This window comes from Mastigoproctus giganteus, chromosome 9, assembly GCF_048544385.1.
Source record: "Mastigoproctus giganteus isolate SK-2022 chromosome 9, ASM4854438v1, whole genome shotgun sequence".
NCBI classification, from domain to species: domain Eukaryota; kingdom Metazoa; phylum Arthropoda; class Arachnida; order Uropygi; family Thelyphonidae; genus Mastigoproctus; species Mastigoproctus giganteus.
Genome location: NC_143583.1, coordinates 229,264,629 through 229,287,008, shown reverse-complemented (window position 1 = coordinate 229,287,008; position 22,380 = coordinate 229,264,629). Strand labels below are relative to the sequence as shown.

Genomic DNA, 22,380 nt, shown 5'->3' with positions numbered 1-22,380 from the left:
AACAGCTTACCTTCAAAAGGGCTGTACTGTGATGGCACAGTATTATTCCAACCTTCTCATAAAGCTACATGCTACTGTAAAAGAAAAAAAAAAACAGGGGAAACTGTCAAAAGGTATGCTGCACATTTAATTTTTATGTGCATTCCTTGAATTCTACAGTGAGGTGTGCCCATGAATGTGGCTCTGAAATATTGCAGCATCCTGCTTATTCCCCAATCTTGCACCCTTGGATTTCTTCCTCTTTCCTGCCCTGAAGACCTTTCTTTGTGGAAACACTTTTCTGCTGATCATGAGGTGATTTCTGCTGCCGAGTCGTGATTTGAAGGACAGTCAGAGGAATTCTACAAAATTTGTCTGTGGAAATGTATTGAGAGGTGGCAAAAATGTATCATGTTGTCTGGTGAGTACGTTGAAAAAGTGTACTACATGGTGTTTGTTTCAATCACAACCACAACTACTTCTGGATGAATAAAAATTTTTTTTTTTGACCCGGCTATTTTTAGGTCAGAAAGAGTCATTCACTCTCATCGTATGCTACCTGCTAAGTTCATAAAACCTGCACAGAAGGATCAGTCAGCTGCTACTCCTATATCTGTATCTCCTAATTCTCTACCAGTAAAAAAGAAATCGCCCGAAGAAAAGAATAAGAAACCTGATGTACATCTTAGCTCTCAAGAAAAAATGGATGTTGAGGAGAAGGGGGGGTATCTGATGAAACAGTCTTGGAACTCTTTTTGTGGAGGAAGAAATGGACACATAATAGCATTCATAGTTTCCCAAAGGAAATAAATCAACGACTGCGAAAAGTAAGCCCTCAGTAATTCGGAATCCGTTTGATGGATCGAACCTCTTTCTCCATGTTTGGCAGTCAGGATGAAGCATTTGTCAAATATAAACTTTCCCTGATGTTGGAAAGAGTGTGAATGATGATATCTCTCTGAATATGTGACATTTTTCCAACCATCAAGTGTTTGGTTTTTGTGCTCCTTACACTATTCCTCCTTTTATGTAGCATTGCCATCAGTAACAAATGGCTTGACAGTAGCGGCTTCACCATAAATTTCAGCTGTATGAAGTTCTTGTCAAATTGTTTTGATAGAAACTGGATTGCTATGACTCTCATTGAGTTCTGTGGTTATGTTTTTGGGTTACAATCCTTTTCATTGTCCAGCAGTCTCTCTCTGTCAGCTTTGTTTAATTTTCTGCTACAATTTGTCCAATAAGATTTTGTTTTTCCATACTTCGTAAATGCCAACATCACTTTTGATGTAGTTGCCCTGGCAACTGCATCAAAAGTAATGTTGAACAAATCAGCAGTTTTAGTGGCAAATGTAAGAAAGCAAGCCTATAAAACGTCAGGAAAAAAAAAATCTTCCTACATCACCTGCCCATCCCCTCCAATAATTTGTCTAGTTCTTGAATTTATTCAAACTGCCCACTTCCATTTCCATAACAACAGATGGAAGTTTGTTCCAATAGTCAATCTGCTGGCTGAAGGCAAACTTCTGCACATCTGTTCTGCAATCATCTTTCCTCAGTTTTAATTCATGCCCCCTTGTGTGTATGTAGTCTGAGCAATAGGAAGAATGCCATCAGCACTGAGCTTACCCAATCCATTCAAAATCTTAAACACCTCAATCAGATCTATTTACAAATGCCTTGTCTCTAGATGCTGCAATTTGCAGAACTGAAACCTTTCTTGGTAAGACCACCCTTTTGTTCCCTTTCATGAGTCATTGCCCTTTTTTTTGCACCCGTTCCAGCAGATCTAGTTACCAATGCTCCTGCTAAACATGCCCAAACAATTTACATCTTTGAAATCAAATTATGCAAGAAAACAAACTTATACAGCATCAGCCAAAAAAAAAAAAAAAAAAATTCCCATTTCATCTATCATCCCCTCCAATAACTTTTCAAGCTCTTCTTTGAATTTATTTGAACTATCCACTTCCACAAAAATAGATGGAAGCTTGTTGCAGGAATCAACCACCAATTCGCTTAAGGCAAACTTCTGGACATGATATATAACTGTGATTCAACTCCTTCCTTCCTCCTTTGTGACATGATTGCAGACTAATTTATGTCTACCATAGGCTTCTCTATCACTTGATAATTTATATACATCCCATGCATTAGCATTAGCATTAGTAGATGCATTTGATGCAAGAAAGCAAGCTTATGCAGCATCAGCCAAAAAAAAAAAATAAATAAATAAATAAAAAAATAACCACTTCACCCCTCCGTTCATTCGAAATACCTGTTCAGCTGAGCCTTAAACTTATTTAGGCTATCAACTTCCACGACAAGGGATGGAAGTCTATTCCACCAACCAACCATCTAAAGGCAAATTTCCTCACGTCTATCCTACATCCGTCTTTTCTCAATTTGAATTTATGCCCTCTCAGGTGATTATTCTGAGCAAGAGGAAGAATCCCATCAGTATTGAGCATGCTCAAACCATTCAAGGCTTTATACACCTCTATCAGATCACCTCGCCGGTGCCTAGTCTCCAGACACTGTAATTTGCAAAACTTAAGCCATTCTTCGTAAGAGCACCCCTTTGTTCCATTCACTAATCTTGTTGCCCTTCTCTGTACTCCTTCCAGCAGCTCTACATCCTTCTTGAAATGAGACCTCCAGACCTGTATACAGTACTCTAGGTGTGGTCTGACCATTGCCTTATACAATGGAATAATCACCTCCTTATCCCTGCTAAAAAAATTCCTATATATCATCGACAATACACCATGAGCTACTCTTGCAGCCCGTCTGCACTGCTCAGAAAACTTCATATCTGCCTGCACAACCACCCCCAGGTCCCTTTCATTCTCTACCACTGTCAGTGTAGTACCACAGAGTTGATACGTTGCTCTGGGGTTGCTGTTTCCCATATGTAGTACTTTATATTTGTCAATGTTAAACTTCATTTGCCACCTCTCAGCCCATCATGCATTTTCCTTTTATGCCACATGACTCAGTAGTTCGGTTGACATCCATTTAGGTCTAATAGAAAGGGTGCAAGAATATTTGCTGATGCTATTGAGGCAGTGTTAGTATGGTCGGAAAACTGCTAGCTTGGAGGGATACAAGGACTAATAGATTAACAGTAGCTACTGTCAGAGGTGAAAGTGATTCTTGCACTGCCTCTATTGGAATGAGCAGCAGCCTGGAAAACAAGATGCAGGATATTTCAGAGATATTGCTGGGAGTCATTGTGGTACAAGTAAACATATGGGTTGTGTGAGGGTAACTAAGAATAGGAACAGGTGCATGTATACTTGCGTGTACACCAATGCTAGGAGTTTGGTAAATAAATTTGATGAATTTGAGGTATTGCTCAAAGCATCAAAGGTGGCTATTGTCGGGATAACAGAGACGTGGTGTCACACAGATATAAGGACATCAGAACTGGAATTTGGGGAGTACAACGTCTACAAAAAGGATAGACAGGATAGGAAGGGGTTATGCTATTAGTTAAGAAATACATAAGATCCAAGGAAGTGAAGCCAGTCGACATTTCTGGATGGTGCAGTGTCGAGTCAGTTTGGTGTGACATAAGTATTGGAAGATCAAAAGTGAGAGTAGGAGTATGCTATAGGCCTAATGACTCTGATGATTATAATAAGAAACTGTACAGGGAAATAGAGTGGGCCAGTAAATCAGAGAGTCTTATAATGGGGGATTTTAATTTCCCAGATATTTACTGGAATTTGTGGGTTGGTCACTCACACACTAGCAAGGCTTTGGTGGATTTATTGGATGATTATTTTCTACATCATCATGTTCGGGAGGCAACTAGGGGGAGTGATACGCTTGATTTGATTATCAGTAGTGATTCTTCATGCATTAAGAATCTGCAGATAAAGGAACCACTAGGGGGCAGTGATCACAGTGTGCTGAAGTGGGATTTACTCAAAGAGGTAACCATCAGGGGTAAAGGGAAGGGTTTTTGCTTTCGTAAAGGCAACTATGATGGTCTGAGACGGTATTTAAATTCTATACAGTGGGACCAACTGATGATATTACCAACAGCAAATTCAAAATAGGAAGCATTCAAAGAACTTATCTTGGAAGCTACTAGGCATTTCCTACCAACAAAGAAATATTGTTCAAGATTTAGGCCTAAATGGATGTCAGATGAACTAATTAGACATGTGACAGAGAAGAAAAATACATGGGATACATACAAATTAACACGTGACATAGAAGCCTATGATAGATACAAGTTGATCTGTAACCAAGTTACAAAGGAAGTTAGGCAGGCGAAGGCAGATTACGAGACATTTTTGGCAAGGGTTGCAAAGAAAAACAGCAAAGAGTTCTTTATTTATGTAAACTCCAGAAGGAAAGGGATGAATCAGATTGGTCCACTTGATATCAATGGTTGAACTGTTGAAGATCATGCTCAGGTAGCTAACAAACTAAATGAATATTTTGCATCTACATTCACACATAAGGAGTTATTTAAGGAGGGGAATGCCAGAGGTGTATTAAACTCTGGCAGTAAGCTGGATAATCCTGTAATAACTGAGAGTAAAGTGGAGGAGAAATTGTTGAAGATAAACACAAGAAAGGCACCTGGGTTGGATGGGATCTATTCAGTTATATTAAAGGAGGCAGCAAATGAAGTAAGCAAACCCTTAGCCATAATTATAAGAGCTTCTTTGGACTCGGAGGAGGTACCCATAGACTGGAGATGTGCAAATGTGACCCCAATTCACAAAGGAGGATCAAAGGCTGACACAAGTAATTATAGACCTGTGAGTTTAATTTCTGTTCCAGGAAAATTAATGAAGGCACTGGTTAAATAAGCACTGCAGGATCATCTAGACAAGACTTCAGTTATAGCATGGACACAGCATGGTTTTGTTAAGGGTAAGTCTTGCCTGATCAATTTGATTGGATACTATGATGCAGTCACAAAAGAACTGGATGCAGGGAATAACTTTGATATTATATACTTGGATCTTAGAAAGGCTTTTGATACTGTTGCACATGGAAAACTGCTTCACAAATTGGAGCAGTGTGGCATTGGAGGCAAATTGCTGCTATGGATAAACGGGTGGTTGAGGGGGAGAAGACAGAGAGTGGTAATCAATGGACAATGCTCATCATGGAGTCCCTCAGGGTTTAGTGTTGGGTCCATTATTGTTTTCTGTATTTATAAATAACGTTGATGATGGTATATCACATTTAATGTCCAAGTTTTCAGACGATAGAAAGGTTGGCAGAGTTGTTAAGGACACTACTGACGCTATGCTGCCGCAACAGGATCTGGAAAGGTTGAGCAGATGGGCTGAGAGGTGGCAAATGAAGTTTAACATTGACAAATGTAAAGTACTACATATGGGAAACAGCAACCCCAGAGCAACGTATCAACTCTGTGGTACTATAGTGACAGTGGAAGAGAATGAAAGGGGCCTGGGGGTGGTTGTGCAGGCAGATATGAAGTTCTCTGAGCAGTGCAGATGGGCTGCGAGAGTAGCTCATGGTGTCTTATCAATGATATACAGGAATTTTTCTAGCAGGGATAAGGAGGTGATTATTCCTTTTTATAAGGCAATGGTCAGGCCACACCTTGAGTACTGTATACAGGTCTGGAGGCCTCATTTCAAGAAGGGTGTAGAGCTGCTGGAACGAGTACAGAGAAGGGCAACAAGATTAGTGAATGGATAGATGTGCGGAAATTTGCCTTTAGCCAGTGGGTAGTTGGTTGGTGGAATGGACTTCCATCTCTTGTAGCTCAGCTGGACAGGTATTTCGAACGAAGAGAGGGGTGAAGTGGAAGTGGGGTTTTTTTTTTTTTTTTTTTTGGCTGATGCTGCATAAGCTAGCTTTCTTGCATCATATGCCTATACTAATCCTTGAACGATAGTGTATGAAAAGTATAGTTCTGTATGATTATTTACCTGAATGCTTCTCATTTAGAATTTGTTGTTGGTAATGTCATGAGTTGGTCCCGGTGTACAAAATTTAAAAACTGTCTGAGGTTACTGTAGTCTCCTTTACGAAAGCAAAAATCCTTCCCTTTACTCTTGATAGTAGTTACATCTTTAAGTAAATCCCACATCAGTACACTGTGCTCACTGCCACCTAGTGGTTCTTTTATCTGCAGATATCACTGCTTATAATCAGATCAAGAGTATTGCTCTTTCTTGTTGCCTTTCAAACATGCTGCTGTAAGTAAGTCATCCAATAAATCCACAAAAGTGTTTCTAGTCTGTGACTGACCAATCCTCAAGTTTCATTCAATATCTGGAAAGTTAAAATCTCCATATTAATTCAGACAGGTGAGCCGTTTTCTTCATGTGCCGGTCTTGGCGCATTATAGCCTTAGATGCTAATGTGCCAATAAAATCCAAATCAACCAACCAATCTTCATGTGCCTTTTTATATCACCCCCAAATAAACATAGCTTTTGTCTTTCCTTCATATTACTATTTTCAAGGGGGAAAAGAAATCATCACTGTGTACATAAATATCTCATACAGCCATTATAGTACTACTATTTTCATATTAGGTGTTTCTGTTATTTTGTCTACCCCCTGTATATACCTAGCCCCTTGACATAATGTGGTTTTGTTGTTTTTGGTTTTTTAAGGAGCATTAGCAACTAAGGCCATATTGCTCTGGGTTATGCGGTGGTCATTCCCTGACCTTTCCGCATCCTCCGTATTTGGTGGTGACGGGCTCGAATTCAGGTTTAATCAAGAAGCGTGTGCTACGCACTGCTGCTCCTTCCCACCTGGCTACGGAGGCGCCACATAATGTGGCCTTAGAAGTTCCTCCACCCATTATAGGCTACTTGGTGTCCCTCCAGTCACAAGCTGGCAGAGCAGTGGTAGCAAGATTATTTACTAACTTATCTAGTTATGCAGTATCTAGCAGCTGAATTGTGAAAACTCTTTTAAAGCTGTACCCTCAAAATGTAAGGAATATTGGATTTTGTCATGATGCATCACAAAAAAAAGTAATTACAGAGCTCTTAGTTTAACTACTGTTCCAGGGAAAATAATGGTGTCACTGGTAAAAGAAGTAATGTAGCATCTAGACAAGGCCACAATTAAACTTCAGAGAGCATGGAGCTACTAAATAGAAATCTTGTCTAACCAATTTGATTGGATACTATGATGTGGTCACAAAGGAACTGGATGCAAAAAAATAATTTTTATATCATATACTTCTATTCAGAAAAGCTTTTGTTACAGTTGAACATATAAGACTGCTGTACAAATTGGAGCAGTTGGCATTAAGAGCAAGTTGCTACAATGGATAAAAGGATGGTTGAGTGGGAGAAGACAGAGTGGTTATCAATGGACACTGCTCTTCATGGACTAATCGGGGGTTGCGGAAGAGAACGGTCAGTGGATTTTTGGCTGCTGTAAAGGGATAAGTATTTTTAAATTTTTACCATATTCTTTGTTAATTAACATAGTACATTATGTTTTACAGAGATATTAAATAGGAGTAGTAGCGTTCGTTAGCTTCTTATTTTGAATTTACCCAGCGATTTTTGGAAGTTACGACTCCCTTTGTTGGCACCAGTATTGTTGAACTAGCCGCCATATTGTAGTCGGTAAGAAAGAGCTTAACGTATATGTATCTCGAACTGATAAAGTAAGGTATAAAGTAAAACTAGATAGCGTAATACGAAACACTGTATTAGGAATCTGTTAGCTTATTATAGTATTATCAATTAATCAAAAATAATATTCTCATTAAAATTCATTGTTAATTAAATTGTATTTAAATGGAAATCATGACCCAGACTAGAGCTGTGAAGCCAAGATCACAGACTAGCGAGAGTGCTGTGACTCGGGGGAGAAACAAAGGGAGTGATTCTCCAATGCATCAGAGTCAGTGGTGCCTCCGTAGCCAGGTGGGAAGGAGCAGCAGTGCGTAGCACACGCTTCTTGATTAGACCGGGGTTCGAGCCCGTCACCACCAAATACGGAGGATGCGGAAAGGTCAGGGAATGACCACCTCATATCCCAGAGCAATATGGCCTTAGTTGCTAATGCTCCTAAAAACCAAATAACAACAACGGCATCACAGTCTCAAAAAATGTGAGAAATGTGAAATGTTTGCCGACTTTTCTAAAACAGGACGTGATCTAGCCAAGGAGGATGCCTTTGTGTGAGCTAGGTGTCTAGAGTGTCAAGAAATTAGGCCAACTCAGCATTCTGATGGGCATCTATGAGAGCTTGAGGTGTAGGGTAAAAGCCCTTGAAGAAATTAATATGAGGGGCCCATCAACCAAGGAAACCTCACGAGAATCAACTCCATTCTCAATCGATGTGTTCATTCAATTTTGGGCATTCTCTGGAACGCATCGGTTAGTTCGAGATAGGAAGTGAGACTTCTAAGCATGTACCAGCTATTGCAGAAAGCTGAGGCAATCCTTGTTTACAATGCTATGAAGACAGCAGACTTTCCCCCTCTCTTCAGATCCTTTTTCATAACCACAGATGAAGAAGAAATATCATAAAATCTAAGAAATGAAGCCAACCTGAAGATTCCGCTTTTGAGAAAAGCCATAGGTCAGAAAAGCATAAAATATAGAGGTGCTAAAACCTGGAACAAACTTCCTGCAAAAATCAAAAATGTCACTTCACTAAATCAACTCAAGAAACTACTAATTGAAACATCACCAGGGATGTCTGATTCAAATTACCTTCCACTCAACTCCTGGATTTTAAAAACACCAACGTGGAAATAATGTACAAATGTTAAAGGAAGCAGTTGGCAAATAGTTTTTAAAATTCTGTGCATGTATCTCATCATTTTTCTTTTCTCTCCTCATTTTATTGTAAAAATGTTCACAATGATGTTATAAGTAGTGATGCTTTTTGAGGTCTTCTGTAAAGAAATGTACAAAAAAACTCCAATTTATTTATGTCTTTCCTGTTGAACATTACCTGTACAATTTCAGAACTGTACATTTTTCAGTTGTATATTTGTATATTCATAATTTTTTAAAGGAACACCCCCCCTAAAAAGCCATTGGCTTATGTGTTCTCCATCCCTTTTTGCGGTTATCTCCCAAAAACGTGTAAGATAAAATAGGGATAAATAAATTATTATTATTATTATTATTATTATCAAGCTCTCAGCTGCCAAGCTCAATGACAGAGCTCACTCCTGTGCACCAGGCAAAACAGAGGCAATCTCCAAGGCAGGATGCTCTGGTCCCAAAGGAACTAGTTATTGTTGGGGAATATACTATGCAAGAAGGACAGGTGGAACAGGACCAGGGTATATCTGCCAGGGCAAAAGTTGATGATATTGTAGAGCAGATATCATCTTTTAAGGCTACAAAAGGTGATATTGTTGTACACATTGGAACTAATGACATTAAGAGTAAGAGATCTGCAGATTTACTCAACAAGTACAGGTAATGTTGAAAAAAAGTCACGAGTTAGGGTTGAATATGAAAGTGTCTGCAATTCGGCCCTAAAGAGATTGTGCAAGGCTCAAGGGGTAGGATTTTTTTTTCAGCCTGGTCTGTGCTTGTTGGTAGGAAAGACTGCTTCTACAGGGATAGGGTACACTTAAATAGAGATTTGGTTTTGATTTTATTGGCGCATTAGCTACTAAGGCACCAATAAAATCAAATATTGGCGCCTTAGTAGCGCCCTATAATGCGCCCTTAAATAGAGTGTGCAAAAATATTTGCTGATGCTATCGAGGCAGTGTTAGGTGGGTCGGAAAACTGCTAGCTTCGGGGGATACACAGACTGAAAGGTTAACAGTGGCTGCAGGTAGATGTAAAAGTGATTCTTGCACTGCTTCTATTAGAATGAGCAGCAGCCTGAAAAGCAAGATAATGGAGATTTCCAGGACTGCTGTTAATTATAGTGGAACAAGTAAATACATGGACTGTGTCAGGGTAACTAAGAGTAGGAACAGGTGCATGTATACTTACATGTACACACATGCTAGGAGTATAGTTAATATATTTGATGAGCTTGAAGTGCTAGTCAAGACATCAAAGGCAGATATTGTTGGGATATTAGAGACATGGTGTCACACAGATATAAGCAGTGCAGAATTGGAATTTGGGGAGTACAATGTGTACAGAAAGGATAGACAGGACAGGAAGGGAGGAGGAGTTATGCTGTTAGTTAAGAAACACATAAAATCTAAGGAAATGCATCCAATTGATGTTGGTGTACAATGTAGTGTTGAGTCTGTTTGGTGTGAAATAAACACTGGGAAAGGAAAAATGAGAGTAGGTGTGTGTTATAGGCCTAATGAATCTGATGAGTATAATGAGCAGTTGTGCAGAGAAATAGAGTGGGTCAGTAAATCAGAATGTCTTATAATGGGGGATTTTAACTTTCCAGATATTGACTGGAACTTGTGGGTTTGTCACTCGCACACTAGCAAGGCTTTTGTGGATTTACTGGATACTTGTTTTCTACAGCAACATATTCGAGAGGCAACCAGAGGAAGTAATACTCTTGATCTGATTATCAGCAGTGATTATTCATGCATTAAGAATTTGCAGATAAAGGAACCAATGGTGACAGTGATCACAATGTACTGATGTGGGATTAAAAACAGTTAAAAAGATGTAATTGACATCAAGGCTAAAGGGAAGGGCTTTTGTAAAGGTGACTCAGACAGTGTTTGAATTTTGTACAATGGGATCAACTGATGATGTTACCAATGTTGAATTCTAAATGTGAAGCCTTCAGGGACTTAATTTTGGAAGCTACTAGGCTTGTCATTCCAACTAAGAAATACTGTTCAAGGTTTAGGCCTAAATGGATGTCAGATGAATTAAAGAGGCTCGTGGCAGAGAAGAAGAATGTATGGGATGCATATAAAGAATGTATGGGTATGGATATAAAGAATGTACGGGTATGGGTAAAGAATGTATGGATGCATATAAAGAAGAATGTATGGGATGCATATCAGGTGACACAAAAGCCTGTGGCAGGTATAAACTAGTCTGTAATGAAGTCACAAAGGAGGTTAGGTAGCGAAGGCAGATTACGAGAAATCTTTGGCAAAGAATGCAAAGAAAAACAGCAAGGAGTTCTTTACTTATGTAAACTCTAGAAGGAAAGGGATGAATCAGATTGACTACTTAACATAGATCTGTTGAATATTGATGATCCTGCTCAAGTAGCTGATAAACTGAATGAGTATTTTGCATCTACATTCACACATGAGGAGTCATTCAATGAGGGGGTGTGCCAGAAATTTATCAAACTGTAACAGGGAGCTGAGTGATTTTGTAATAACTGATAGCAAAGTGGAGGAGAAGTTAAACATAAGGAAGGCACCTGGTGTGGATGGGATCTATCCAGTTATATTAAAGGAGGCAGCAAAGGAAGTAAGCAAACCCTTAGTCATATTTATGAGAGCTTCCTTTGACTCAAGGGAGGTCCCCATGGACTGGAAGTGTGCAAATGTATCACCAATTCACAAAAGGTGACAGAAGTAACTACAGACCTGTTTGTTTAACTTGTGTTCCAGGGAAAATAATGGAATCACTAGTTAAAGAAACATTGCAGGATCATCTAGACAAGACTGAAGTAATAGTTAAGACACAGCATGGGTTTTTTAAAGGGAGGTCTTGTCTGACAAATTTGGATACTATGATGTGGTCACAAAGGAACTGAAGGCCAAAAATAATTTTGATATCATATACTTGGATTTCAGGAAAGCTTTTGATACTGTTGCTCATGGAAGACTTTTGTACAAATTGGAGAGGTATGGCATTAAGGGTAAGTTGCTACAATGGATAAAAGGATGGTTGAGTGGGAGACGACAGAGTGTGGTAATCAATGGACACTGCTCTTCGTGGACAAATGTTATTAGTGGAGTTTCCCAGTGTTCTGTGTTGGGCCCATTGTTGTTTTGTATATTTATCAATGATATTGATGAAGGTATATCAGGTTTAATGTCCAAGTTTGCAGATGATACAAAGGTTGGCTGGGTTGTTAACGACAGTAAAGACAATATGCTACTCCAACTGGATCTAGACAAGTTGGGAAAATGGGCTGAGAAGTGGCAACTGATGTTTAACCTTGACAAATGCAAAGTACTGCATTTGGGTAGCGATAACCGAAGAGAAATGTACCAACTCTGTGGTACTACACTCAGGGAAGTGGAAAGTGAAAATGTCCTGGGGGTAATAGTGCAGTCAAATATGAAGTTTGCTAAGCAGTGCTGATGGACTGCCAGGGCAGGTCATGAAGTCTTGTCAATGATATATAGGAATTTTTCTAGCAGGGAAAGGGAGGTGATTATCCCGTTATACAAGGCGTAGAATACTGTGTACAGGTCTGGAGGCCTCATTTTAGGAAGGATGTAGAGTTGCTAGAATGAGTACAAAGAAGGGCAACAGGATTGGTGTGGGGAACAAAAGGGTGCTCTTACCAAGAAAGGCTTAAGTTCTGCAAATTGCAGCACCTGGAGAATAGGCACTTGCGAGGTGATCTGATTGAGGTATTAAGGCCTTGAATGGGTTGAGAAAGGTGAATGCTGATGGGATTCTTCCTCTTGTTCAGACTAAGAACCTGAGGGGGCACAGTTTCAAATTGAGGAAAGATAGTTGTAGAATAGATGTGCGAAAATTTTCCTTTAGCCAGCGGCTAGTTGATTGGTGGGACAGGCTACCATCTTTTGTTGTGGAAGCTAATAGCCTAAATAAATTTAAGGCTGAGCTGGAGAGGCATTTGGAATGAATGGAGGGGTGAAATGGGAAGGTTTTTTTTTTTTTTTTTATGGTCTGGTGCTGCATAAGCTTGCTTTCTTGCTTGTTATGCCCCTGCTAATGTTATTGGTGGAGTCCCACTTTGTTGTTTGTTGTTGGCCCCATTGTTGTTTTGAATATTTATCAATGATATTGATGAAGGTATATATCAAGCTTAATCTCTAAGTTTATAGTTGATAAAATGTTGGGAGGATTGTTAATAACAGTAATGACAGTATGCTGCTGCTGCAAAGCATCTGGAAAAGTTGGGCCGATGGGCTGAGAAGTGGCAGCTGTAGTTTAACATTGACAAATGCAAAGTACTGTGTATGGTAGCAGTAACCCCAGAGTACTGTGTCAACTGGATGGTACTACACTCAGGGTAGTGGAGAATGAAAAGAATCTGGGGTAAGTTTTCAGTAAGATATGAAGTTTTCTGAGCAGTGCAGACAGTCTACAAGAGTAGCTCATGGTGTCTTGTCAATGATATACAGGAATTTTGCTACTAAGGATAAGGAGATGATTATCCTATTGTATGAGGCAATGGTCAGGCCACATCTTGAGTGCTGCATACAGGGCTGGAGGCCTCGTTTTAGGAAGAATGGGGAGTTGCTGGAACGAGTACGGAGAAGAGTAGTGAGATTGATGAGAGGAACAAAGGGGTGCTCTTACCAAGAAAGGCTTCAGTTCTGCAAGTTGCAGTGTTTGAAGATTAGGCACCCACTAGCTGATGATCTGATTGAGGTGTGTAAGGCTTTGAATGGATTGAACAAGCTGAATACTGATGGGATTCTTCCTCTTACTCAGACTACACACAATGTGAGTGGCACAAATTCAAATTGAGGAAGGGCGGTTGCAGAACTGATGTGCAGAAGTTGCCTTTAGCTAATGTGTGGTTGATTGCCAGAATAAACTTCCATCTTAAATAAATTCAAGGAAGAACGTGACAAACTATTGCAGGGAATGAATAGGTGAAATGGGAGGTGTTTCTTCTTCTTTTTTTTTTTTTTTTTTTTTTTTGGCTAATGCTGTATAAGCTTGCTTTCTTTCATCATTAGCCACCACTGATGCTAAAAGAATTGACCAATATTGAATGATGGAGGTGACGGAGATTTAGTCTTGAAACCTTATCTCTGGAAACTAATCATGGTTTTACCACTTCTGACCTCTATGCAGATGACACAGTATTGCACTAAATGATGAGTTGTCTTACCATTTAGTTCTGCCACATGATGCAGAGGATCAGCAGCACCTTGACCTGGGTTTGCGTTGGTTACATCTTGATGGTCATCTCAAATATACTAGGTACATTGTTTTTGACATTGCAGTTAAGGATATGCATAAGGACAATCTGTACTCACAGAAAATATCAGTCATTCCTTAGTTGCACAATCATTGTAGTTTTTTTTTTTTTTAACAGAAAATAATCAGGTGAATTATCCTTAAAAGATTGCAGAAACCTGGATCAGTATACAATGACACATAGAGATGCTGCCATTATATAGACAAAACAAACCAGCTTATATAGAACACGTGGTCTACTAAGATCACTTTTTTGTTATGTGCAGTCCTAAGTACTAATTAGGTCGAGCCACAGCTACCTAGCAGTTACTTTGAATACATATCATTGATTTCATTTGGACCGTGTATGAAAGGGTGATGTTTTGGTATTTGAAAAATGAAACATATACTAACTTGTCTAATCATGACTTTAAATGAGTTGTTACCTTCATGGGTTATTTTTCCAGTGAAATGGATACTAACTTGACTCAAATAAAAAAGAACTGTAGAAGGAAAAAAGATTTTTTAAAATTTGGTTTTTTGGTCATATTATTTATAAAGAATGAGAAACTCATGAATGGGTAGATTTGATGGTTTTTCTTTTTTTTCCTTCTCTCTTTGATTGTATATAAATTACCATTATTTTTCTTTAATAGGTGATATCTAGTCCCCCACCATCTATTCCACCACCCCCTTTACCAGATGTATATGCCCAAGAAAGTGGACAAGCTGTGCCATTTGTAGAGCCTTCACAGATCCATCAGCCAAGTAGTTTTGATGGAACTGATGATTGGGATGATGACTGGGATGATGATGATTCTGTTTATAATAATCAAGTAAGAGTCCTGGCCCTTATATCAAAAGAAAATGAAATGTTTTTGTATTTGTTAACCAACATAGGTCTTCACAAGGCCTTTGTGTAATTTAAAACTGCAGTAACTTTGATTACATTATAATAGAAACAATCTATACGCAGCATTTGCAAGCTAATTTATTAAAGTTTTCTGTGAGCTCAAAAGTTCATAGTTTTTTTTAAATTTCAAATTGAATGGAATTTCAAATGTTATGGGAAGAGGACCCAAACAAGGTTAGATATTTTACTTTTTTGTCATTGTCTTAATAAAATAATCAAGACGACTCTGAGTTTCTTAATAATGTAACATCTGAGAGTACTTTCTTGGAGAGCAGAGCTGTGTATCACTGTTTTTTGACGGTATAATAGTTTAGTATACAGGTAATTGCTGCTTTTTCAGCAAATGGATCAGAAGTTGTTCAATTTCTCAGTCACTTTGTTGACCCAACCTTTCACCACTAAATTTCTTTTTATGGTGAGGGGGGAGGATACTGTATATTTTGGTATATAAGTCAGCTTCTGTTTTTTTTTTTTTTTTGCCTTAAATTTGTGTTAATCATATATTCACTGTATAGGTTGTCCCCACCTTTTTTTTTTTTTTTTTGCAGTAATCTTTTTCATAGTGGTATATTTACAAAACAATCTACATTAAGAACCACTGCCTACTGTTTAATTCAGTCGTTATGCTCTTCCTTTTAAAATTTCACATTGTGTCATTTTATTCCATTGCACAGTAAACTGTAATGAATGCAGAAGTGTATACCTATGTATTTCTCAAGGAGGTTATTCTGTTATTACTTTGCTTTTTCCCTTAACATCAAGAAAAAAGTACTTATGCCATCAGAAGGAATCCTTCTGACATCCGTCAAAAGGATGTCAGAAGGATTTTGACAAATCTTGATGCTAAGAAAGCTCCAGGTTCTGATGGTATTTCTCCACTTATTCTCAAAACCTGTGCTCTTGAACTTACTCCTATTCTTTGCCGGCTTTTTTCACTATCTTATTCCAAAGGTGTTTTTCCTTCTGCTTGGAACTTTGCTCATATTCATCCAGTTCCTTAAAAGGATGACAAATCCCTCCCATCCAATTATCGCCCCATTGCAATTACTTCTACTCTTTCTAAAGTAATGGAGAAATCAGTTAACCGACAATTTTTAAACTACCTAGAAACCTTCCGTCCGATCAATGATCGCCAGTATGGATTCCATCAGTGTCAATCCACTGGTGATATTCTGGCTATATTACCCATTTATGGACTAATTCAATGGAAAGGTTCGGTGAAACACAAGTACAGTAAACCCCTGCTATTCGTGGTTTCGGGTATTCGCGGTCGCTGATTTAACATAAAATGAAACCAAAAAAAATGTGAATTTTAAAGCGCCCTGAACATTTTTCTGCCATAAAAAAACATGGGCGTGGCTAAAATTATCTTTCCCGGTCAAACAGCGCTCAGCGTTTGGGTGGGGGGGTGACAAAATCGCAAGCGTGGATGTTTCTCGCTAATCCTTGTTCAGTATGTGTTATGAACTTGCCATGGAAGGTTTCTCGTTTGTTTTTAATTTATATGCTTTTAAAATTGAATAAATTTATCAATTTATAAATTGATATGCTTACAAAATTGATAAATATACCGTTTTGCAGTGTAAAACAGACTTTTTCGAGTGTGTTAACGGAAGAAAGTGACTTTATTTGGACAAGTTCTTTCTAACCCGTACAAAAATTTCTAATGGTGAAAGTGTCTTCTCAGTGGCAAAACATTATAAAACATTATAAAGGGATAAATCTACCGAAATTTATCACTTTTGTAAGCATATCAATAAAATCTAGTTATTAGACATAATTTCTAATGGTGAAAGTGTCTCCTCAGTGGCAAAACATTATAAAATCAATGAGTCAACAGTACGATCAATCAAGAAATCGGAAGAAAAAATCCGCCAGTGTCCGTGAAAACGTGCTAATTGCTTCAAAAATTTGCTCTGTAACTCGTGATGTTAAATTAGAAAAAATGGAAAAAGCTGTAAATCTGTGGATAGAAGACTGAAATAAAATTCCGTTAAGTTCACTCATCATTCGTGAAAAGGCAAAACTCCTTTATCAACACTTTAACGAAACTGGTGATAGCACTGGCAGGATAAGTTTTTTAGCTAGCAGAGACGCTGGTTTTAAAGATTTGTTTGAAATTTCTAATAAATATTACATTTAACGTTAAACTGTTTCTTATTTTCATTTCAATTCCATATGCTTGCATTTCACTATGTACTGTCTATGTACATAGTCATATTATGAAGGTACATATAATACATACATAGACAAAATTTTAGACTAGATTTTCTTATATATTTCATACTTTGGAATGGAACCACTTTATTACTATGGGAGCCATAACTCAGTATTTGCGTTTTCGGTATTCGCGGCATTTCTGAGGAACGTAACCCCCGCGAATAGCAGGGGTTTACTGTATTTCCTTAGTTGAGGCAGTACATATTTTCCTTCTGGTGGGGACCCTGAGAGTCATAACGGTAGATTTATGTATGTATGTATGTATGTATCCATTAGTTTCTGATGTCTGTAAGTGTGATTGCTGGCAAAATTTGTCAATGTCGATGGTTAGACTGTTTATCAAATCAACTATGTTTCCTGGGAACATGCGTCTCAGGCCTTTGAGGTTGCTGAAACTGGTATTCAGCGGGAGCCTTGTGTCCACTTTACTTCTTTTGGCAATTCGGGGAGTTTTTATTAGGTCCCTGATATCAGGGGCACCAAGTCATTGTGTAATTAGTCTGACCAGTGCAAGCAGGTTAGCTGCCACAATTCGTTGTTTCCATGATGTTACTTCGAGATTGATGTAGAGTTGGCCCCTAAAAGTAGTGTACTGGTTGCCGGTCAGCCAGTTGAGCCATTTCAGGAGTAGTTCATGCCAGCCAGTATTCCAGGCTGAGGAACTTGTTGAAGTATGTTGTTGGGGGCCAATGACCAAACAGTTGCTGTATAAAGAGGAATGGAGTAGAGAAATCGAAGGACGTGTTTCTTCACCAATTCATCATTGTGTATCCCCATTAGTTCCTGGCGGATTGCTCACATAGCAGAATACATTTTTTTTGTTTTCGTGTTCAGGAGATTAATGGGTGATCCGTTGATATTATTGTGTGACTTCTTCCAGGTGAATGACATTTGGGCTTTGCTTGGTTAATCTGTAAAGCAATAGAGGCCAGAAATTGTTCAGTTGATGAATTTTTTTATTTGCCTGCAGAGTAGTGGCAAGGACCTGTTTTTTGTTAGAGGATGTAATGTAAAATTCCGGGTCATCAGCATATGACTGGAAATCAGTTTCCAATGCCTGGAAGGGCTCTAGCACTGTGGCAAATAGGGTTGATGATAGGACTCCCCCTTGTGGGATACCTCTATTAGTAGTGCAAGTTATCCAGAAGCTATGATGTGAGATGATGAGATGGCTATGCTCCAGAATTGATTTAATTATGCTGAGAGTATTTCCTGTAGTGTTGAAGTAATGCTGGAGAATGGTGATTAGAAATGTTATATCTATTTTGTCATAAGCTGCTTTAATATAAAAAAAAATAATGTCTAGCTGTGTCCTGTCATTGAGGGCTTTCTGGATTCTGATAAGGGTGTCATGAGGTTACTATTTGTAGATCTCCCCTTAATCACGGTATGGAGGGGGCTGGTGATTGAAGCAGTGGTTTTCAGTGGAGAGCTGAATTGATTGACTAATGTTTTATAAGTATACAGGCTAAAAGACAAAGTATTAAAGATTATACATTCCCTTTACATTCTAAAGTTAAAAAAAAAAAGCTAAAATTCAGCCATTTTCCACTGCAGGATGGAAGCCTCCTCAACTCATGTTGAGAGGAAATGGACTATAATCTGCCACCCTAGTCCAGTGCAGATTGGCAGATCGACCGTATTTAGCAGTCGAGTTTGAACCCTAATCTGTCAAAGAGCACGTTCTACAGCACTTCTGCTCATGACCACTTGGTTATGCACTTATATTTTGTGCATCCTTTCTGAAATAGTCCTGTAATTTAGTTTGTTGGTAGCATTTCTTCAGTTCACAATTCCTAATAGTGGTCAAAGATCCCACTTTGTTAATTTCTGTTACTCTTTTCCTTACATGAGTCATCCATGTTATCATCTGAGTCACTCCCTATGTCACTGGACTTCTGTTTATTGGTTGTCTTTCCACTATTCACATAGGCTGTGATTTCTTCCTCTCTCAGGTAATGTTCAACTGGAGCTTCCAAGGCTGCTACCAAGTATGTTACAAGCTTGTTTGCTGATTTTGTAGAACAATCTTTTAGTTGCTAGATAGTTGCGAGTTTAGATGCTAGATAGTAGCGATCTACCTCCTTGTGGTGGAGGGTGTAAGAGGCCTGTCCCTGCTGCAAGCCTAAATGGTCATTATTACGAATCTCTTAAGTTTTCTTGTTGTTTGAGTTGACCTTGTGGGTCTTTGTGTTTTGTATTTCATTAACCTACTGAATGTTTGGTTGATGCAATGCACAAATGTTGATGGGCAATAGCCCAGTGACGACAAGCAGCCTTTGCTTCTTGTTCTGAAAATGCTGAGATTTTTCATGTTGAAAAATCTGTACATGAAAAAGATTTCATGTTGATGTACTAAAAAAAGTAACACCTAAGACTTTTACCAGTTCATAATGGTTTTAGCTTGTGATTTCCAGTCTTGTTTGTGCACAGTAACACGGTAATTCTCTCTTTGTTAGTTTTCATGCCCACTTTTTTGGGTGCCTTTTTAATATCCAGTGATGTGTCAGGGGAAGTTTATAGTACGCTGTTTCATCACAGTCGTACAACTTTCATCAGTGAATTCACCATCTTGAATCACATTACGTAGATATTCAGGAATGCTTTTGCTGCTCTAATGTCACCAAATGCAGGTTCATTTACAAGGCTATCTTGAGATATCTCATGATGAGCCTTCCTTCTTCAAAGCCACCCTTCAGAAGCTTTGTGTGTCCATCTCCACTAAGTAGCTTTTGAAATTAGTATTAGTAATGGCCACATGGTGCAAGAAAGCCTATGGCTTAACCATAGGCTTTCTTGCACCATGCCAAAAAAAAACCGAACAAAACAATGATAAAAACATAAAAATAAATAAATAATAATAATTAATAAAAAAAAAAAAAGGAAATTAAACCTATCATCCTATGCGCTTCCCTTACCCAAAAGTACTATCCAGATGACCTTTGAATTTCCCCAAACTGTTGGCCTCTACCACCCATGAAGGCAACTTATTCCAGTAATTTATAACTCGCTGGCTAAAATAAAACTTCCTGCAGTCCAATCTAAACATTTCCCCCGTAACTTGAATTTTGTCCCCTATTTCTAGCATCATTTATAATCTTGAAAATTTCATCCTCATTCATTTTACTGATGCCTCTCAGAGCCTTAAACACCTCAATCAAATCTCCTCTAAGGTGTCTAGTTTCCAAACTCTGCAACCCACATATTCGAAGTCTTTCTTCATAAGGATGCCCTTTTGCCGATCTCACCAGGCGAGTTACCCGTCTTTGCACCCTTTCAAGAAGCTCTGTCTTTCTTTAGGTGCGGTCTCCATACTTGAACACAGTATTCCAAGTGTGGTCTAACATAAGCCTTATATAATGGGATTATCACGTCCCTATCTCTACTTGCAAAAGTTCGATTGATCATCGATAGGACACCATGGGCCTTCCTTGCAACCTGTTTACAATGCTCAGAGAATTTCATGTCTGACTGTATCATAACACCCAAGTCCCTTTCCTCCAGTACTGGGTTTAGTTGAACTCCACCAAGTGAATAAGTTATTTTGGGATTACTGTTTCCCAGGTGTAATACCTTACACTTTGTTGGATTAAAGCATAGCTGCCATTTTTCTGACCATTCCTGAAGTCTATCTAGGTCTCTCTGAAGAAGCTCAGCTTGAAAGTGATCATTAACTACTCTACCAATTTTAACATCATCTGCAAATTTAGACCTCACGCCCTCTATCCCTTCATCAGTGTCGTTTATCAAAATTAAAAACAACAGTGGTCCTAATACTGATCCTTGGGGGACCCCACTTCTTACATCAACCCAATCTGAGGAATAGCCATTTATCAGAACCCTCTGCCTCCTGCCCTGAAGCCATCCTTCTATCCATTTAAGGATTTTTCCGGTGATTCCAACCTGTTCCAGCTTATAAAGCAACCGCTCATGTGGGACTGAGTCAAAAGCTTTGCTGAAATCTAAATAAACAATGTCGAAATTATTCCCTAAATCCAGCTCGTGAGTGACCCTTTCGAAATAGCGAACCAGATTTGTTAAACATGATTTTACCTTTACAAACCATGCTGAGTATCCTTGAGAATTTCAGTTCGATCCAAATGATCCTGAATTTCACCCTTGATCATTGCCTCCATGATTTTCCCTACTACTGAAGTCAGACTGACAGGTCGATAATTTTCAACTTCACTTTTAGAGCCGCCCTTATGTATGGGAGATACATTTGCACTTTTCCAATCCAAGGGAATCTCCCCAGAGTCTAGTGATGCTCGCATAATTAGCCTCAATGGTTCAATGCACTCGCTTGCCACCTCCCTTAAGATTATAGGGTATATTCCATCAACTCCAGGAGCTTACTGGTCTGTAGGCTTGAAAGTTTTTTCAAAATTTAAGTGCCTATGCTTTAAAAATAATCTCATTTATTGGTACTCCTTCACTATGCTTTTGTAGAAACTGCTTGTATGTAGAACTTATATAAGCAGTGGTCCACATCACTGTTTTCACAAAGTCTAGTTTTCTTTCTTTGTAACATACTTCATCTTCTACGGAGTCTGTGAATGAATGCAATTTTTGTTTCTCCTTCATCTGACCACAGATTGTTCCTTCTGAAATTCTGCACTCATGAAATATACCGCAATTTGTTTTGGCACTTTTAATTCTCTTGATATTGTTTAACATTTCTTCAACTGTATAATTTTTCCTTAGTTGCCATTACTTCAGGCCTACTGTATTACTAGTTTTGCCACGTATTTATTTCTGATGCCTTTTAATTTACCTGTTTTTAGAAAACTAAGTCAAAATCTAATTGTCCAGCCTATAGTGCTGAATTTAAGTAATCTGTTTTCTCCATATCACATTGCTGAATCGAGTAATGTAATTTCTCCATAAATCACTTGTCAGTTCATGTATATTTACGTCTAGTTTAGCTCTTAGCAGTTTTTGCTATCTTAAGTATAACTGCTAGTCAAAAGAACTGTCATATGCTATTGTTTACAAAAATTTACTCATTAATTAATGTAGTGCACCTGACGAATGGTAGCCTTATTCCCCTCCAGAGGCAGCTGTTTGTAAATTGTATTCCATATATATGCTTTTATTGCATCTCTAGCTTAGGGGGTGAGAAACTGGTTGTCTTCAGTAATTAGTCTCTTATGAGTCCTGTTGTTTACAAAAATTACTCTGCAGCTAAATACTGAATATATCAAAGTGAAATGCAACCAAATTTTTGCTTATTTCCAGCAGAATTGGAGACATGATT

The 22,380-nt window shown here is 38.5% G+C and overlaps 1 protein-coding gene across 1 annotated transcript in view; it reads left to right on the top strand.

Moving 5' to 3' along the window:
* SH3PX1 (sorting nexin 33-like protein SH3PX1) overlaps positions 1-22,380 on the top strand; it is a gene marked incomplete at its 3' end in the record, with an annotated part of 294,611 nt that overhangs the window by 56,283 nt on the left and 215,948 nt on the right. Inside the window, exon 4 of the mRNA XM_090380950.1 lies at positions 14,647-14,826. Within this exon, the coding sequence (XP_090237076.1) occupies positions 14,647-14,826 (180 nt within the window). The remainder of the gene's footprint in view (positions 1-14,646; positions 14,827-22,380) is intronic.